The 12969-nt window shown below is 37.4% G+C and overlaps 1 protein-coding gene across 2 annotated transcripts in view; it reads left to right on the top strand.

Moving 5' to 3' along the window:
- The window catches only part of ARHGAP24 (Rho GTPase activating protein 24), a 484571-nt gene that overhangs the window by 220563 nt on the left and 251039 nt on the right, over window positions 1–12969 (top strand). For both annotated transcript variants that reach the window (XM_029943691.1, XM_029943700.1), the window contains one exon: window positions 471–558. In XM_029943691.1, coding sequence (XP_029799551.1) covers window positions 471–558 — 88 coding nt within the window. The remainder of the gene's footprint in view (window positions 1–470; window positions 559–12969) is intronic.

Here is a 12969-nt window from a genome sequence, read left to right as displayed (position 1 = left end):
ATCTAACAGATAGAAAAGAGAAGAAATAATCAAGGGAAGGCTATGGCAACCTTGGCTGAGTTATTTCATATCTCTTCCTTGGTGTTCTCAGCTATAAAATGAGGAAAATAACACCTACTTTATAAGACTAGTCTAACAAATAATATGTTGGTAGAATGCTCAGTAAAAATTTTGGCACACAATGCATTTAACAAATTGGTGCTTAAAATGAACTCAGCACTTAATACAGTATCTTATACACATTAAGTGGTCAACAAAAACATGTTAAATGTTAATTAACATTAATTTATGTAATTAACAGAATTAATATGATTCTGTTACATGATTTTTGATTAGTTGGGAATATCATTGAGTCTGGTGAGTATTACTATATACTGGATTACAGATACACTTTGGATATTTACTGATGATGATTATGATATTCAATATTTGCCCTCTGATGATAATGTTTGGGGCATTTGTGTTCACAGGGTACTATTTTTCTGCCTGGAAATAAAGTCCTTGAACATCCCTGCAATGAAGAGAGCCCAGGAAAATTCCTTTTTGAAGTAGTTCCAGGTAAGGTATTTTTCTGGTTTGATTAATTTACTGCCATTCCGTGTTGGTAGAAGTGAAGATCAAGAAAATTTCTTCTTCTTGAGTTGTGGCTATGACATTAATTTGAGAAAGCAAGTGTCAAATTTGGTTCGTTTTTAGACAGACAGTGATTCCAGGTTTATACATCAGTACAAAGGATCGAGTACACACACACAATATGCATATGGCCACATAACTGTTGGGTACCCATTCATCCCTGAGACTCCAGAGTTGACTAGAAGACGTGGCACAGGATTTATAAGGGACTACTGGAGACAAAATTGGTTTTACTGTGTTCTTGTGATATGAATTTGGCAAGATATTACAAGTAGAGTGCCTTGCCCAGCTAACTCACTGTCATAGTTCTCCACGAACTGCATCTTGAAGGAATCTTTGTTATAAAAATAAGACAAAACAAAAATCCCCCTTCAGTGGCTAACCAAGTATTGAAGTTCTGTACCTCAATTTTGCTCTCATCCAAACACTTCCACATGTTTGGCATGCAGTATTGAGGATGTCTCTGCCAAGCCATTAGATCCTGCAGTTCAATTTCTTCAACATCTGTTCATTTTCTTCTAGTCATCTGTATCTTTCTCACTCAGAGTAGCTGATCTCCACTTAAATGTTTCATTCACCCAGTAACATTTTTTTTCAAGGCTGCAATCAACTTCTTTGATCAGTTATTTAATCCTTGATGTATGAAAAAAAAAGACTAGGAATGTGGTTTTTATAGCATTGGCACTGGCTGACCCAGTTCATGCGATACTGACTCTGATTTAATCACAGTCTAGGGCATGTGTGAATTTATTTGGGTGACTAATATGTAATGCATATCCATAATGCTGGCACAAAGGCAGTCAATAAAACATTTTTCTCAGATTTATTAATGCTGGGAATCTAAAATGTGGAAGCATATTTTTCCCCTTCACTGAAAACAGCTGTAGCCTGAGTTCATCTGGCTCATGATGGAAGCCATGACTAAATGTTAATTAATGCAGCTGAAGTGCAGAAAGGTTAGTCAGATGCATTGTGTTATTTGTCTCCCCCCAGGGAGAACACATTGTATGAAATCTGAATCTTGTTTGCTCTATTAAAATCTTTTTATACTTACTTTTTAGTGGAATACCCTGTATGGAACCAAATTCCAGATGTTGCAAAGTCTTTGAAGTATCACTAGAGGAAATTTCTTTCCCTATTTATTCACAACATTAGTGCCTATTGGTTTTTAAGTGAACATGATATTAAACTGATCACTTTGACTCTTTGTCTCTAATAATACTAAAGGTCTGCTTTCCCATTCTGTCTACTAAATATGTAGAGATTTCATCTTTTGGTGAGGGTGTTCTGATATAACATCAATGGATATTGTCAAGATTGTTCTAGAGAGAACTGGGTCTTTGAGCCCAGAAAGTCTCAAAACTTCCTCTCTAAGATTGTTTCTGTAGGGCATGCATGTCACATGTGGAGCATATGACAAAATGGCTTTGACTGAGCAAAGCTTAAGTTTAAGATTGTGTGATGTGAAATCTAAAGGTTGTCTTAGGGAAAAAAACACACATTCTCAAGTAAATTTAGGTTTATTAAAGTAATTATGGAAATAAATATACTATGCCCATAGCTCATTTGAAAAGATGCTTCCCGAATCATTAACACAATATGTAATAGCTTCTACATTAGGTTTTATAATTCCGAATTATCTTAGGAATGACAAGAGAATTGTGCCAAATTTGTCTTTAAAGAGGGAGAAACACCATAGCTACATTAAGAATCCAGTGTTTGTGCCATGAATCTTGGTCATTGAAGCTTTGTTGGTGTGTCCCTCACATTAAGACAGAATTTCCAGACAAATGCTTCTGTATTTGTATGAAAACATGGGAATCTGTATCACATGATTTTTAACCAATTTTTGCAAAATTAGGTTTACTAACTATACTTGACTTATTTTTGCAAATGAGATGGATAAGATAATATTTTCTAAGTACTCCTAATTCTAAATATTCCATGGGTTTTGAAAATCCATGCTACAAGTAGTGTTTACAAACCCAACATGATTCTGTCTTTATGTACAAGTACCGCAAACCCAACTACCCAAGGCATATCAATGGATAGGATTAAACCCTTTAATCTCACCTTCCTAAAATGATTTCCAAAAAAAACTGACAAAAAGCTTCCCAAAAGCTCTTTGCTAAATATTCTAGTACTATATACACATACACACATTTGTGTGTGAATTTGTGTATGTATATATGTTTATGTATATATATGCGTGCGTGTATATATATACAGTTTCTGTATAGTGCTCTATATGTTTTTAATTCTTTATGTTATAGAATATTATAAAATATAATTCTTTAGAATTCTTTATAATTTATATATATCTATATTTACTAGTAGATAGGGGTTTTTGTGTTGTTTTATTTTTGTTTTACTTCCATCTGAAATATCCTCTGAAATTAAGTAATAGTCATATGTAAATAATTTAAAAAAGATTTCACAATAGAATCAAAGTTCTCAGATTTTTGTATATGACTTAATTACATTTGTGTGTATAGAATATCTCTCTGCAGCTTTTAATCTTTTGTAAAAATATATCTGAAAACAAATCTACCATAATTTAGGATTAATTTCTTTTAAACTTACTATTATCTCATAAAATGAATTGTCTCTGGATAATGCCATGATTTATAGCTTTCCACCCCAGTTTTTTTCCCCCTATGTCTCTACTTGTTATTCAAAAAGGAGATGTTAGCCAAATTGGCAAATTTGAAGACTTTGCTGTTAGGCACGCCAAATTTTAGACTGGAGTGAACTTTTATGGCCAAGTGCTAAGCTTTTGGGAAATGTGGTTGAGAAAGGAATGTTGGCAGAATTTAATGTATAGTACTTGAAGTAAGAAAATGCAGTCAGTGTTTTTTCTTCTTAAATGTGTTCTGGGCAAATTTCCCTTATGATGTTTAGAAAATAAACAATATTTAATGGATGTTGATGTCTCAACCTTCTTTGAAGAATAGTCAGAGGGGGAAGACATAGTGATTCAGAGGAAGGAAGACAAAAGGAGACAAGGAAATATGTACTCCATACGTGTTAGGAGCCATCCCTTTCTTCTCATAATAGTATTTCTAACACATGGTGCAGTACAATGCAGAGTACTGGATAAATACTCATTGAAATGTATATGTTTACCAAGTTCATGGTGGACTTTTATTTGTATGAAGTGATTTTATTGTCTACAGTAGCTGCTCCTAAATTGGCTATGTTGAACTCTTATTTCCTGCTGTGTAAGATCTTTCAATCCCCTGGTTCAGCAAAGACCTCTTTGTGGCTCTAGTGGCTAAAATGAGGGAAATTCTGTATGTCCTCTTTCCTACTTCTCTGCCTTCCTTTCTGATAATGTTACCAAGAGAGAAATGGAAGAAGGTAGAAGTCTGTCTACACAGAAGCTATTGCTGTAGTATAGCCCCTTAACACTGACTGGTTATTACATTCCTTTCCAAGAGTTGACTTGCTCATAGAGTACATTTATGGGTTGTTCAGCATCCCTAGGATTGGAAATCCACTTCACGTGGTATAATTTTAGGCCTTCGGCAAGGTCCTGTTAGATGGCATACCATCAGAAGGGCTCACAAGCCAGATGCTTTCTTTGTACTTCTTCAGCTACCAGGAAACTCATGTACCCTGGCCTGCCAAATAGGGGTAATACAGGCTGTTTCACCATTGCTCCCTCCCTCAACCTTGTCATCTTGTCCCTTTCCCCATGAAGCATGAGCTTCAGATCCAACAGTTTCAATGGCTTGCTGAGCTTCATATGAGTCTACAACTTGGAGAAGGGGTGAGTGACAGTTCTGGCACACTTCAGAATTTACCAGCAACTCTCTTGTGCTTTTCTGACTTGTTCTGATGGTTGAGAGAATTTCTTTTACTCCCCTTGAAAAAAGAGTTTACCTTGAAAACTTTTCTTCAAGAGGCACTTCCTCTGTCCTATTCTTCCTCTTGTCATAGTAAATGTCAGGGAAATGGGGTTTGGATTTCTTCTCTGAAACACATTTTCTGTAAGATACAACTTCCATTGTGTTTTTCAACTTAGACTGGGAGTTTTTAACAGTTTTTTTCTTCAGATTTATAGAATGAAATTGCCACTTGCAACAACATGGATGGAGCTGGAGGGTATAATGGTTGGTGAAATAAGTTAGTCAGAGAAAGGCAAATACCATAATGATTTCACTCATATGTGCAATTTCTCATGTCCTGAAATACAGGGAACAATGTGGTGATTGCCAGAAGGGAAGTGGGTGGGGGGATGAGTGAAATAAGTGATGAGGATTAAGAGCACTTTATCTTGATAAACACTGAGTAATGTGTAGAATTGTTGAATCATTATATTATACACTTGAAACTAATATAACACTATGTTATTTATACTGGAGATAGATGATAGATAGATAGATAGATAGATAGATAGATAGATAGATAGATAGATAGATAGACAGATGATAGATAGATAAAGATTTTTAAAAACAGCATATTGAGGAATGCTCTCTGGAGGTATCTCATCTGTGAGAAAGCAAGGAGAGTAGGATCAGGCAGAAGGAAGCTGGCCCACAACACATTGCAAATGAGGTCTCAGCTGATGCCATGGGGAGGTAGCTCCAGTGCTGGGATGCCCCGCAGGGCTGCTCTAAACTCAAGGAGCAGACCTTTTTTCTTGGCATTAGCTAGTCTAGTTGTTTATGGGAAAAGAGAAGACAAATAAACTCAGGTGAAGCAGCTCCCTGTTGGAATGGAAAGCAATTTCCATGAAGACTTCTGTGAGCCATCAGCAGCCAACATGCCAGCCTCTGGGAGCTAAACAGAGTAGTATGTTACCCATTATTGTACTTAGAGCTTTATCTGTATCCCAGGCCATGTTCCAGACTCTTTCCATGTATTATTAAATTTGATCTTTATCTCAGCTCCATGAGGCCGGCTCTGTTATTACCACCATTTCCAGATAAAGAAACTAAGGCACAGTGCAGTAATTTGGTCAAGGCCAAACAGTTAACACTACTCAGTGAGTGTGTGTGTATGTGCATGTGTGTGTGTATGTGTATGACTGATTTACCTTTACAAAGGTAAGGTTCTAGAAAATCAAAATAAATTATATATATATTCTGGCATAAAAAATATGAGATATTAGACCCTGGACCCTGGTTTCTGAAATATGAACATATGAATTTTTTCATGTATATTTTTTCATATGCCTATGCCAGAAACAGATATATTTGTGTTAAGAGTTTTGGCACTTGAAGTGAGAGTAGGAATTTTCAGCTATTTGCAACTATTTATATGTTTAAGCCTATCCTAACAAAAGGCACTAGATAAAGGTGCCCACTTTTAGTTCTTTTGAATGGATGTTCTCTGGTCACAAATACACTATTGTGAAAAGCTGGGGAGAAAAACTCACTTGTCTGCAGTAGCCTTACTTATATGTGAATAACTGTACCAAATAAGGAATGTGCATCTGTAATTTTTTCCTATGGAAAACAACTGTATGCTGGAGCTCACCTTTCTACATTACAGAACTCACTTTGCCAAAATTGTCTCTGCTTCTTCACAAACTCCCTCCACACACTGGCCAACTTACCACACACCGTCTAGCCACCCGCAAGCATGCTTAATATTACTCACATGTTGGGGATCAGTACACCAACCCGCATAGGGATCATCCAAGGAAAGACTCATTATGAGTTTCAAAGGCAATTACCAATATTCCAGACTCTCAAAGCCCTGTCCCTGCGCAGTGCTCCACATCAATAACTAGAAGTGGGAGGTTTTCTTATCCTCTTCCTTCCTCTAGGGAAAGAAAAGAGGTAAACACAGAAGAAAAGGGGATGAGAGGTGAAGAGACAGCTATGGAAATGAAAAAAAAGAGAGAGAGAGAAATTTAGAAGGGTAATCCAAAGAGATTTTCATCTGCCTGGAAATGAAATTAAACCCTTCAGAAGAGAAGGTGTCATATAGCCTGACTTTAGCCATGACTATGCTAATTATTTCCAATATCCTCCGACAATTGCATATCACATCTGTAAATTTCAGTAAAGAATGTTTCTATTCTAATTTTGAAGAAGGATTTTTATGAGCTAAGTGAGAAGTTAGGGAATATAAGTAACTAAACATCTAAAAACTGCATTATGCATCATTTTGTCAGAAAAATGTAAATACCTGTAAAAATTGCAAACAATTTTATAGGTTTCAAAGACTCCCTGAAACCCAACTGTAGATTCTAGAGTAAGAACTGTAGTCTAAATTTAGGGTCCAGAGACTAATCTCTATCAATTTATCTACATTTTTCTCCATATTTAGCTATTTATCTCTGTGTTTATATGCATCTATCTATTTCACCCATATACACACATGCCTAAAGTGTGGCAGAATTTTTTCCTATTATTTATAATTACATAGTATATCATCAATCAGTTTTTACTTTTATCTCCCTGATTTAGTTGTTTTTTCCTCCTGGTTCTATGATTGGATAGCTTTTACAAAAGAACTCTTTCCAGTTAGAACATGTCATGGATCCGGAGACTGTATAATTTTTAATTTACCAAAACATGAGCCTATTTAGATGGCCAGTGTAGCTGCAATATAGAATAGGCCATATGAGAAATAGATAGTTTTAAGAAATAGTCATGGATGTCTATGAGAAAGAAAAAAGTATTTGAGTTTTGAAATACTTTTTTGATATCAGCAATGATAGCTTATCATCCATATCTGTATTTGCAATTCCTAGTAGGACAAATAGTCATTGGTTATATTAATTTGCTGTCAATTAAAAATGTAAACCAAAGAGGGGTCTGGGTGGCTCAGTCAGTTAAGTGTCCAGCTTCGGCTCAAGTCATGATCTCACGGTTTGTGGGTTCGAACCCCGCATTGGGCTCTGTGCTGACAGCTCAGAGCCTGGAGCCTGCTTCAGATTCTGTATCCTCCTCTCTCTCTGCCCCTCCCCTACATATACTCTGTCTCTGTCTCAATGATAAACATAAAAAAATTTTAAAAAATTAAAAATGTTAACCAGTATTTAGTGTCTATTTTGTGTGAAAATGTGGAGACATTTTAATAGTGTTCTAGCATAAAAGGAATAAAAGTCGGTCATTTTCTTAATCATTAGTTACATATGCTGCTAAGGCATTTAATTTTATGACATTCTCTTTATCTTAACTTTTTTCCCCTTTTGTGTTAGTACTGTAAGTTACAGTTTATGCAATTCTATCTGTTACCCAAGGGCAGCTATGACAATCTCTTTTTTTGTCTGCCTAAGTCTGTAGGCAGCCGTGAAGCTTGTATTATTTTTTTTTCTTAGTTAATGTGTGGAAATCATTTAGAGAATGTGAGTAGGAGTTGTTTATGGCACGAAAACATAATTCTATATACACAAGTAATTCTGAACATGAATTAAATAAAAGCATTGAAAAGCAGAATGTTTTAGCTATGTATTCTTTTATTTTAAAAAAAGTGGAATTTTTGCTTCAAAACTCCCTTCCTACTTAAAATGCCTTAAAATATACATTTGAAAGAGGCTATTAAAATAATACAAAGGGCATTTAAAAATGTTTGTAATCCCTTGAAATTTGCCTGCCATGCCAACCGGAAGGCATTTGGCACATTTGTGAACCGATTTGGAGTGTGATCTTATAATCACACCCTTGAAGAGTGTTTGTATGAGGAGTGCTCTTTGACTGTGGACCATATTGGTAGACATGTTCATCCATTCCCATTAAATTCTAGGATTCATTCTATATGCCAGATCAAGGATCAGAAAGTATTTTCTGGAAAGGACCAGAGAATCAATATTTTAGGTTTTACAGCCCATATACTCTCTGTTATAACTACTCAACTCTACCATTGTAGCATAAGCACATGAATATTGGCTGTGTTCCAATAAAATTGTATTAATGGACCTCAAAATTTGGATTTTATATAATTCTCAAATATCAAGAAATACTATTATTCATTTGATTTTTTTCCCCTAGCTGCTATAAAATGTAGAAAATAGACAGTAGGCCAGATTTGGTCCATGGGCCATAGTTTGTGGACCCCTGTAGCTAGATTAAAAAAAAAAGCTAGAGAAAAAAAAAACCTGTGACAAGGAGCCTGAAGACACTAATATAAATCACTAATCCCCACTGGTGCCACCAGAGCTGGAATTAGAACTCTGCGACAGCCTGTCTCCCCAGGCCATAGCATCACCCCAGCCTCAAAATCATGATTCAGGAGCTGTTTGCCAGCAGTTTAATTTAGATGCTTTCATCTTTTAATAATGTTTATTTTTCCCCAATCATGGTGAATCTAAAAAGTTTTACTGACCAAACTGAAATTCTCTATTTAAATCCTGTCTTAGCCCATTTATATCCTGACCAGTGCTGACCTCTGTTATGTGACTTTTTTAAGAAATGAACACCATTTATAGAGGATTGGGTGTGCCTGATATGAAAAAAAATTACTATATTTTGCTAAGTATATACAAGTTCAGGGAGGTATTCATAGGTATTCTGAAATTGAAGCATCCTTTGCAAGATCAAAGAAGCTTGAAGTGTCTTCTAAACTCACCATTTTACAAGGCACAATAGCATCATAAAATTTTAAGCATCTTATAGAAAATGGCACTACTTTGTTTACTGGTAAAATTAATGAGCTCATTTTCTCAGAGGGATAGTTTGTTTTCTTCACCACTCACTTACTAACATCTTTCTACCCCAACCTATCGGGTTTTCTTTAACATTAGCATGAGAAACACTTCTATCATATTTATAGCTAACATTTACTGAAATAGGTATCAGGCCGGGCCTCCAGCACAATGGCTCATTTAACATGTGACCACACGTGTGAGTGATGCCATTTCCCCATGCTGGGGCCGGCGGCGCACATTCACGTTGCTAGGAAATGTTCAAACCAGGCTGCACACCCATGTGAGCCCACAAAACCAGCACATGCTACAGCGTTCTTACACCAATAAGAAGAATAATATAGTTGAGTTTATTATCTAGATCCCACAGAGGCCAAATGTCTAAGAGAAATAAAGAAGGCAAATTAAAGAAATGAGATTAGGGTTTAAAATTTAGCGTACTCTACATTTTCTTCCTCTGCCTTTGAGACTCACGTTTCTTACATTGTCTGTATTTTCTTTCTTCCCCATTAGATTTGAAGCTCTTGAGAATAGAAATGATACCTTTTATCCCTGCTGCCTAGGAGAGTGGCTGTCATATAGTGTATGTTCACTGCATGTCTGTTGAAGTAATGAATAAACTTGGCTTCAGTTTTATTATCTGTGGAATGACTACATTGGATTAATCAAAATTAAAAAAAATAAATGTGGGGGAGGGGCAGAGGAAGAGGAAGACACAGAATCTGAAGCTCTGTCAGCACAGGGCCTGACTCGGGGCTGGAACCCATGAACCGTGAGATCACGACCTGAGTTGAAGTCAGACACTTGACTGACTGAGCCATCCAGGGGTGGATAAATCAAAATTTTGAAAGTCTTGCAGTTCTGAATGACTTAACTTGATCACAGCTTTCTCTCTACGCTGTAGGATACTGGAGACCAGAGACGTTCATGAATTTCACAGACTATACTCTTTAGAAAGTAGTTTGCACTGCCTTCTCCTTCAGTCCTTCATTAACACTAAAACCAAAGTGTCTTTTAGTACTCTGATGGCAGCAGCTGTTTATTAACATTCTTTGCTGGAGTAAATGTGATTTTCCTCCCTCACTTTTCTTTGAGGCATGTTTTAATTATGCATTCACAGGCTGTTTGTGTTTACCTGTCTTTTTTTCCCAATAATTGAAAAGGGCTTCACAATCCAAGCATGCTAAGAAAATAGGCCATAAAGTGGTAGACAAACATCCGTGGCTGCTATTATGAAAATAGAGTTTCTCAGGCAGTTCATATTGGGTAGTAGAGCCCCTTTGACTGTATCTTAGCTGGGGAATGAGCGTGTTTGGGTGAGTAAATGGCCAGTGGAGAAAACAACCAATAGGTTAGAAATGATATGGGAATGAGAAAGAAAAATCATACCACACAGGAAAAGGAATACAGAAGGAAAAAAAGAAATGTGTGCAGCAGAACAGCTGCTTATAGTTAGGAGTGGGGCATACACTGGCAGCGAGGATAAAACTGGCATATCACCAGGCCCTGTGCCAGCGCTCAAGGAACCAAGGAAGGGTTTTATTTTTCCTTTCCTTTCCTTTCCTTTCCTTTCCTTTCCTTTCCTTTTCTTTCCTTTCCTTTCCTTTCCTTTCCTTTCCTTTTCTCTTTTCCTTTTCCTTTCCCCTTTTCTTTTTCTTTTTCCCTTCCCTTTTCTTTTTTCCTCCTTCATCTCTCCCCTCCTCCCCTTCCTCATCCACCTCTCCTCCTCTCCCTCCTCCTTCTTCTTAATAGAAAACTGAGCTGAAGTGGTTCTGAATGTTTCAAAATGTGAAACCTCAAGAATCATCTGCAACGCAGATGATCGAGCTTGTAGGATTTTCTGGCTTTGAAACAAATGTTATCTCTGTCAATTCATCTTTAAGTTTCATTTGTCCTGTCCATTATTCAAATACTGCCTTTCTCAAACAGTATTCATCTTGGGGTGCTGGGGGTGCTCAGGTGGTTGAGCATCTGATTCTTGATTTCGGCTCAGGTCATGATCCTGGGTCAAGCTCCGCACTGAGTGTGGAGCCTGCTTAGGATGCTCTCTCCCTCCCTCTGCCCTTCTCCCCTGCTCTTGCGCATGCTCTCTCTCTCTCTCTCACTCTCTCTCTCTCTCCCTCTCTCTCAAATAAAATTAAAAAAAAATTCCTCATCTTTACAGTTCCATTACACCAAGCCTAGAAAGGCCCAGATGGAAATCCTGAGTGGCCCTGGATCCTGCAGAAATATATGGTCCAAACTGCTGAAATCCCTATACCCTAATAAGAAAACTGGCGACCTAATGGAAGAGCCCCCTGGGAGTTATAAAACCCCAATTTATTCCAGGTGCTTTGCTAAACATTTTGCTAAATACCAAACTATTTACTTTAGGTGTATAGGAGTAGAGAGCAAGTAGAAACTGTCCTGTTTCACAGAGACCTAGGAGGAGAAACACCAAGGGGAGAAGATGGGGGGATGACAGTGAAAAGCAAAGTGGACAGGGCCACCTTGGAAGCCAGTGGAGGAAGAGGAAAGAGATAGAGATCTCTCTACTGGACATAACCAGAATCAGTTCCTGGCTCTGCCGTTTGAGCTGGTCTCTTAGGCTCTCTGAGCCAGTTTCTTAGGAAATGTGAAGTCAGAATACCTCCCTCATGAGGTTGTGGTGAGGATGGAAAGAGATAAGAGCGTGGGGAACACTTAGCACTCTGTTGGCCTGAGTAAGGCTCACTGAAAAGTATCAATATTTTGGAACAATCACCTGGATAGTGCCATAAATAAGAACTGGCCTGGATACTGAATTGTCTCAGGTGAGATTGTAAATAGAGCTGAAATTTAGGAAGCAACAGGTCAGTCTGGGCTGGAATTATCAAGGAAGTCTTTCCTGGAGGCAGTGAGTCCCCAGCTGGAATTTAAAAAATAAAACAAAATAACAAAAACAACTGCAGAATTTTGATTAGGTGACTATGAGGTGAAGAATTTTAGGCTGAAGAAATATGGGCAAAGCATGAAGGAAGTTCTGAAGACCAGAAAGGGGTACTAATGGAGTAGGAAGGGGAGTGTACCAGGGACATTCACGTGATTATCCTGCTGATCCAGGCCATCCTGGAGAGCTAGCCATTTAGCTATTTCTCCAACAGTGCCTATTCAAAGGAGCCCTGATTCTTAGGGAAGTTGGTAGCCAGCAGACATCAGGTTATCCTCACACAGGCATTCAGCTAATTTTGTGAAAATATGCAACTCAGGGCTAATCAAATGCTTATATTTCAACCATCAGAGTAATAAACCTAAATTTGAACTTTTATAGTAATTCAGATTGTATAACCAGACCATTATTATGAAGTGGCATTGGTTTAAGGATCCTCTGATCACATATGTAAAGGTTGCACTTGATCAGCATGCTTTTAAACTAGTGTGTGTCTTATGTGGGTTTAGAGTCATTGTGTTCTCCCTAGAATTCATGTTTATAGTGGTGTCTCTGGCACTTTGTATTCTTTGCAATGAAACTAGACCACTTTCTTACACCATACACAAAAATTAACTCAAAATGGCTGAAGGACCTGAATGTGAGACAGGAAACCCTTGAGGAGAAAGTAGGAAAAAACCTCCTAGACCTCCACTGCAGCAATCTCCTACTCGACACATCCCCCGAAGGCAAGGGAAATGAAAGCAAAACTGAATTCTTGGGACTTCATCTAGATAAAAAGCTTCTGCACTGCAAAGGAAACAATCAAGAAAACTAATAGGCAACC

The sequence above is a fragment of the Suricata suricatta genome, chromosome 1, assembly GCF_006229205.1.
Source record: "Suricata suricatta isolate VVHF042 chromosome 1, meerkat_22Aug2017_6uvM2_HiC, whole genome shotgun sequence".
NCBI lineage: Eukaryota > Metazoa > Chordata > Mammalia > Carnivora > Herpestidae > Suricata > Suricata suricatta.
This window is presented reverse-complemented; position numbering and strand designations above follow the sequence as displayed.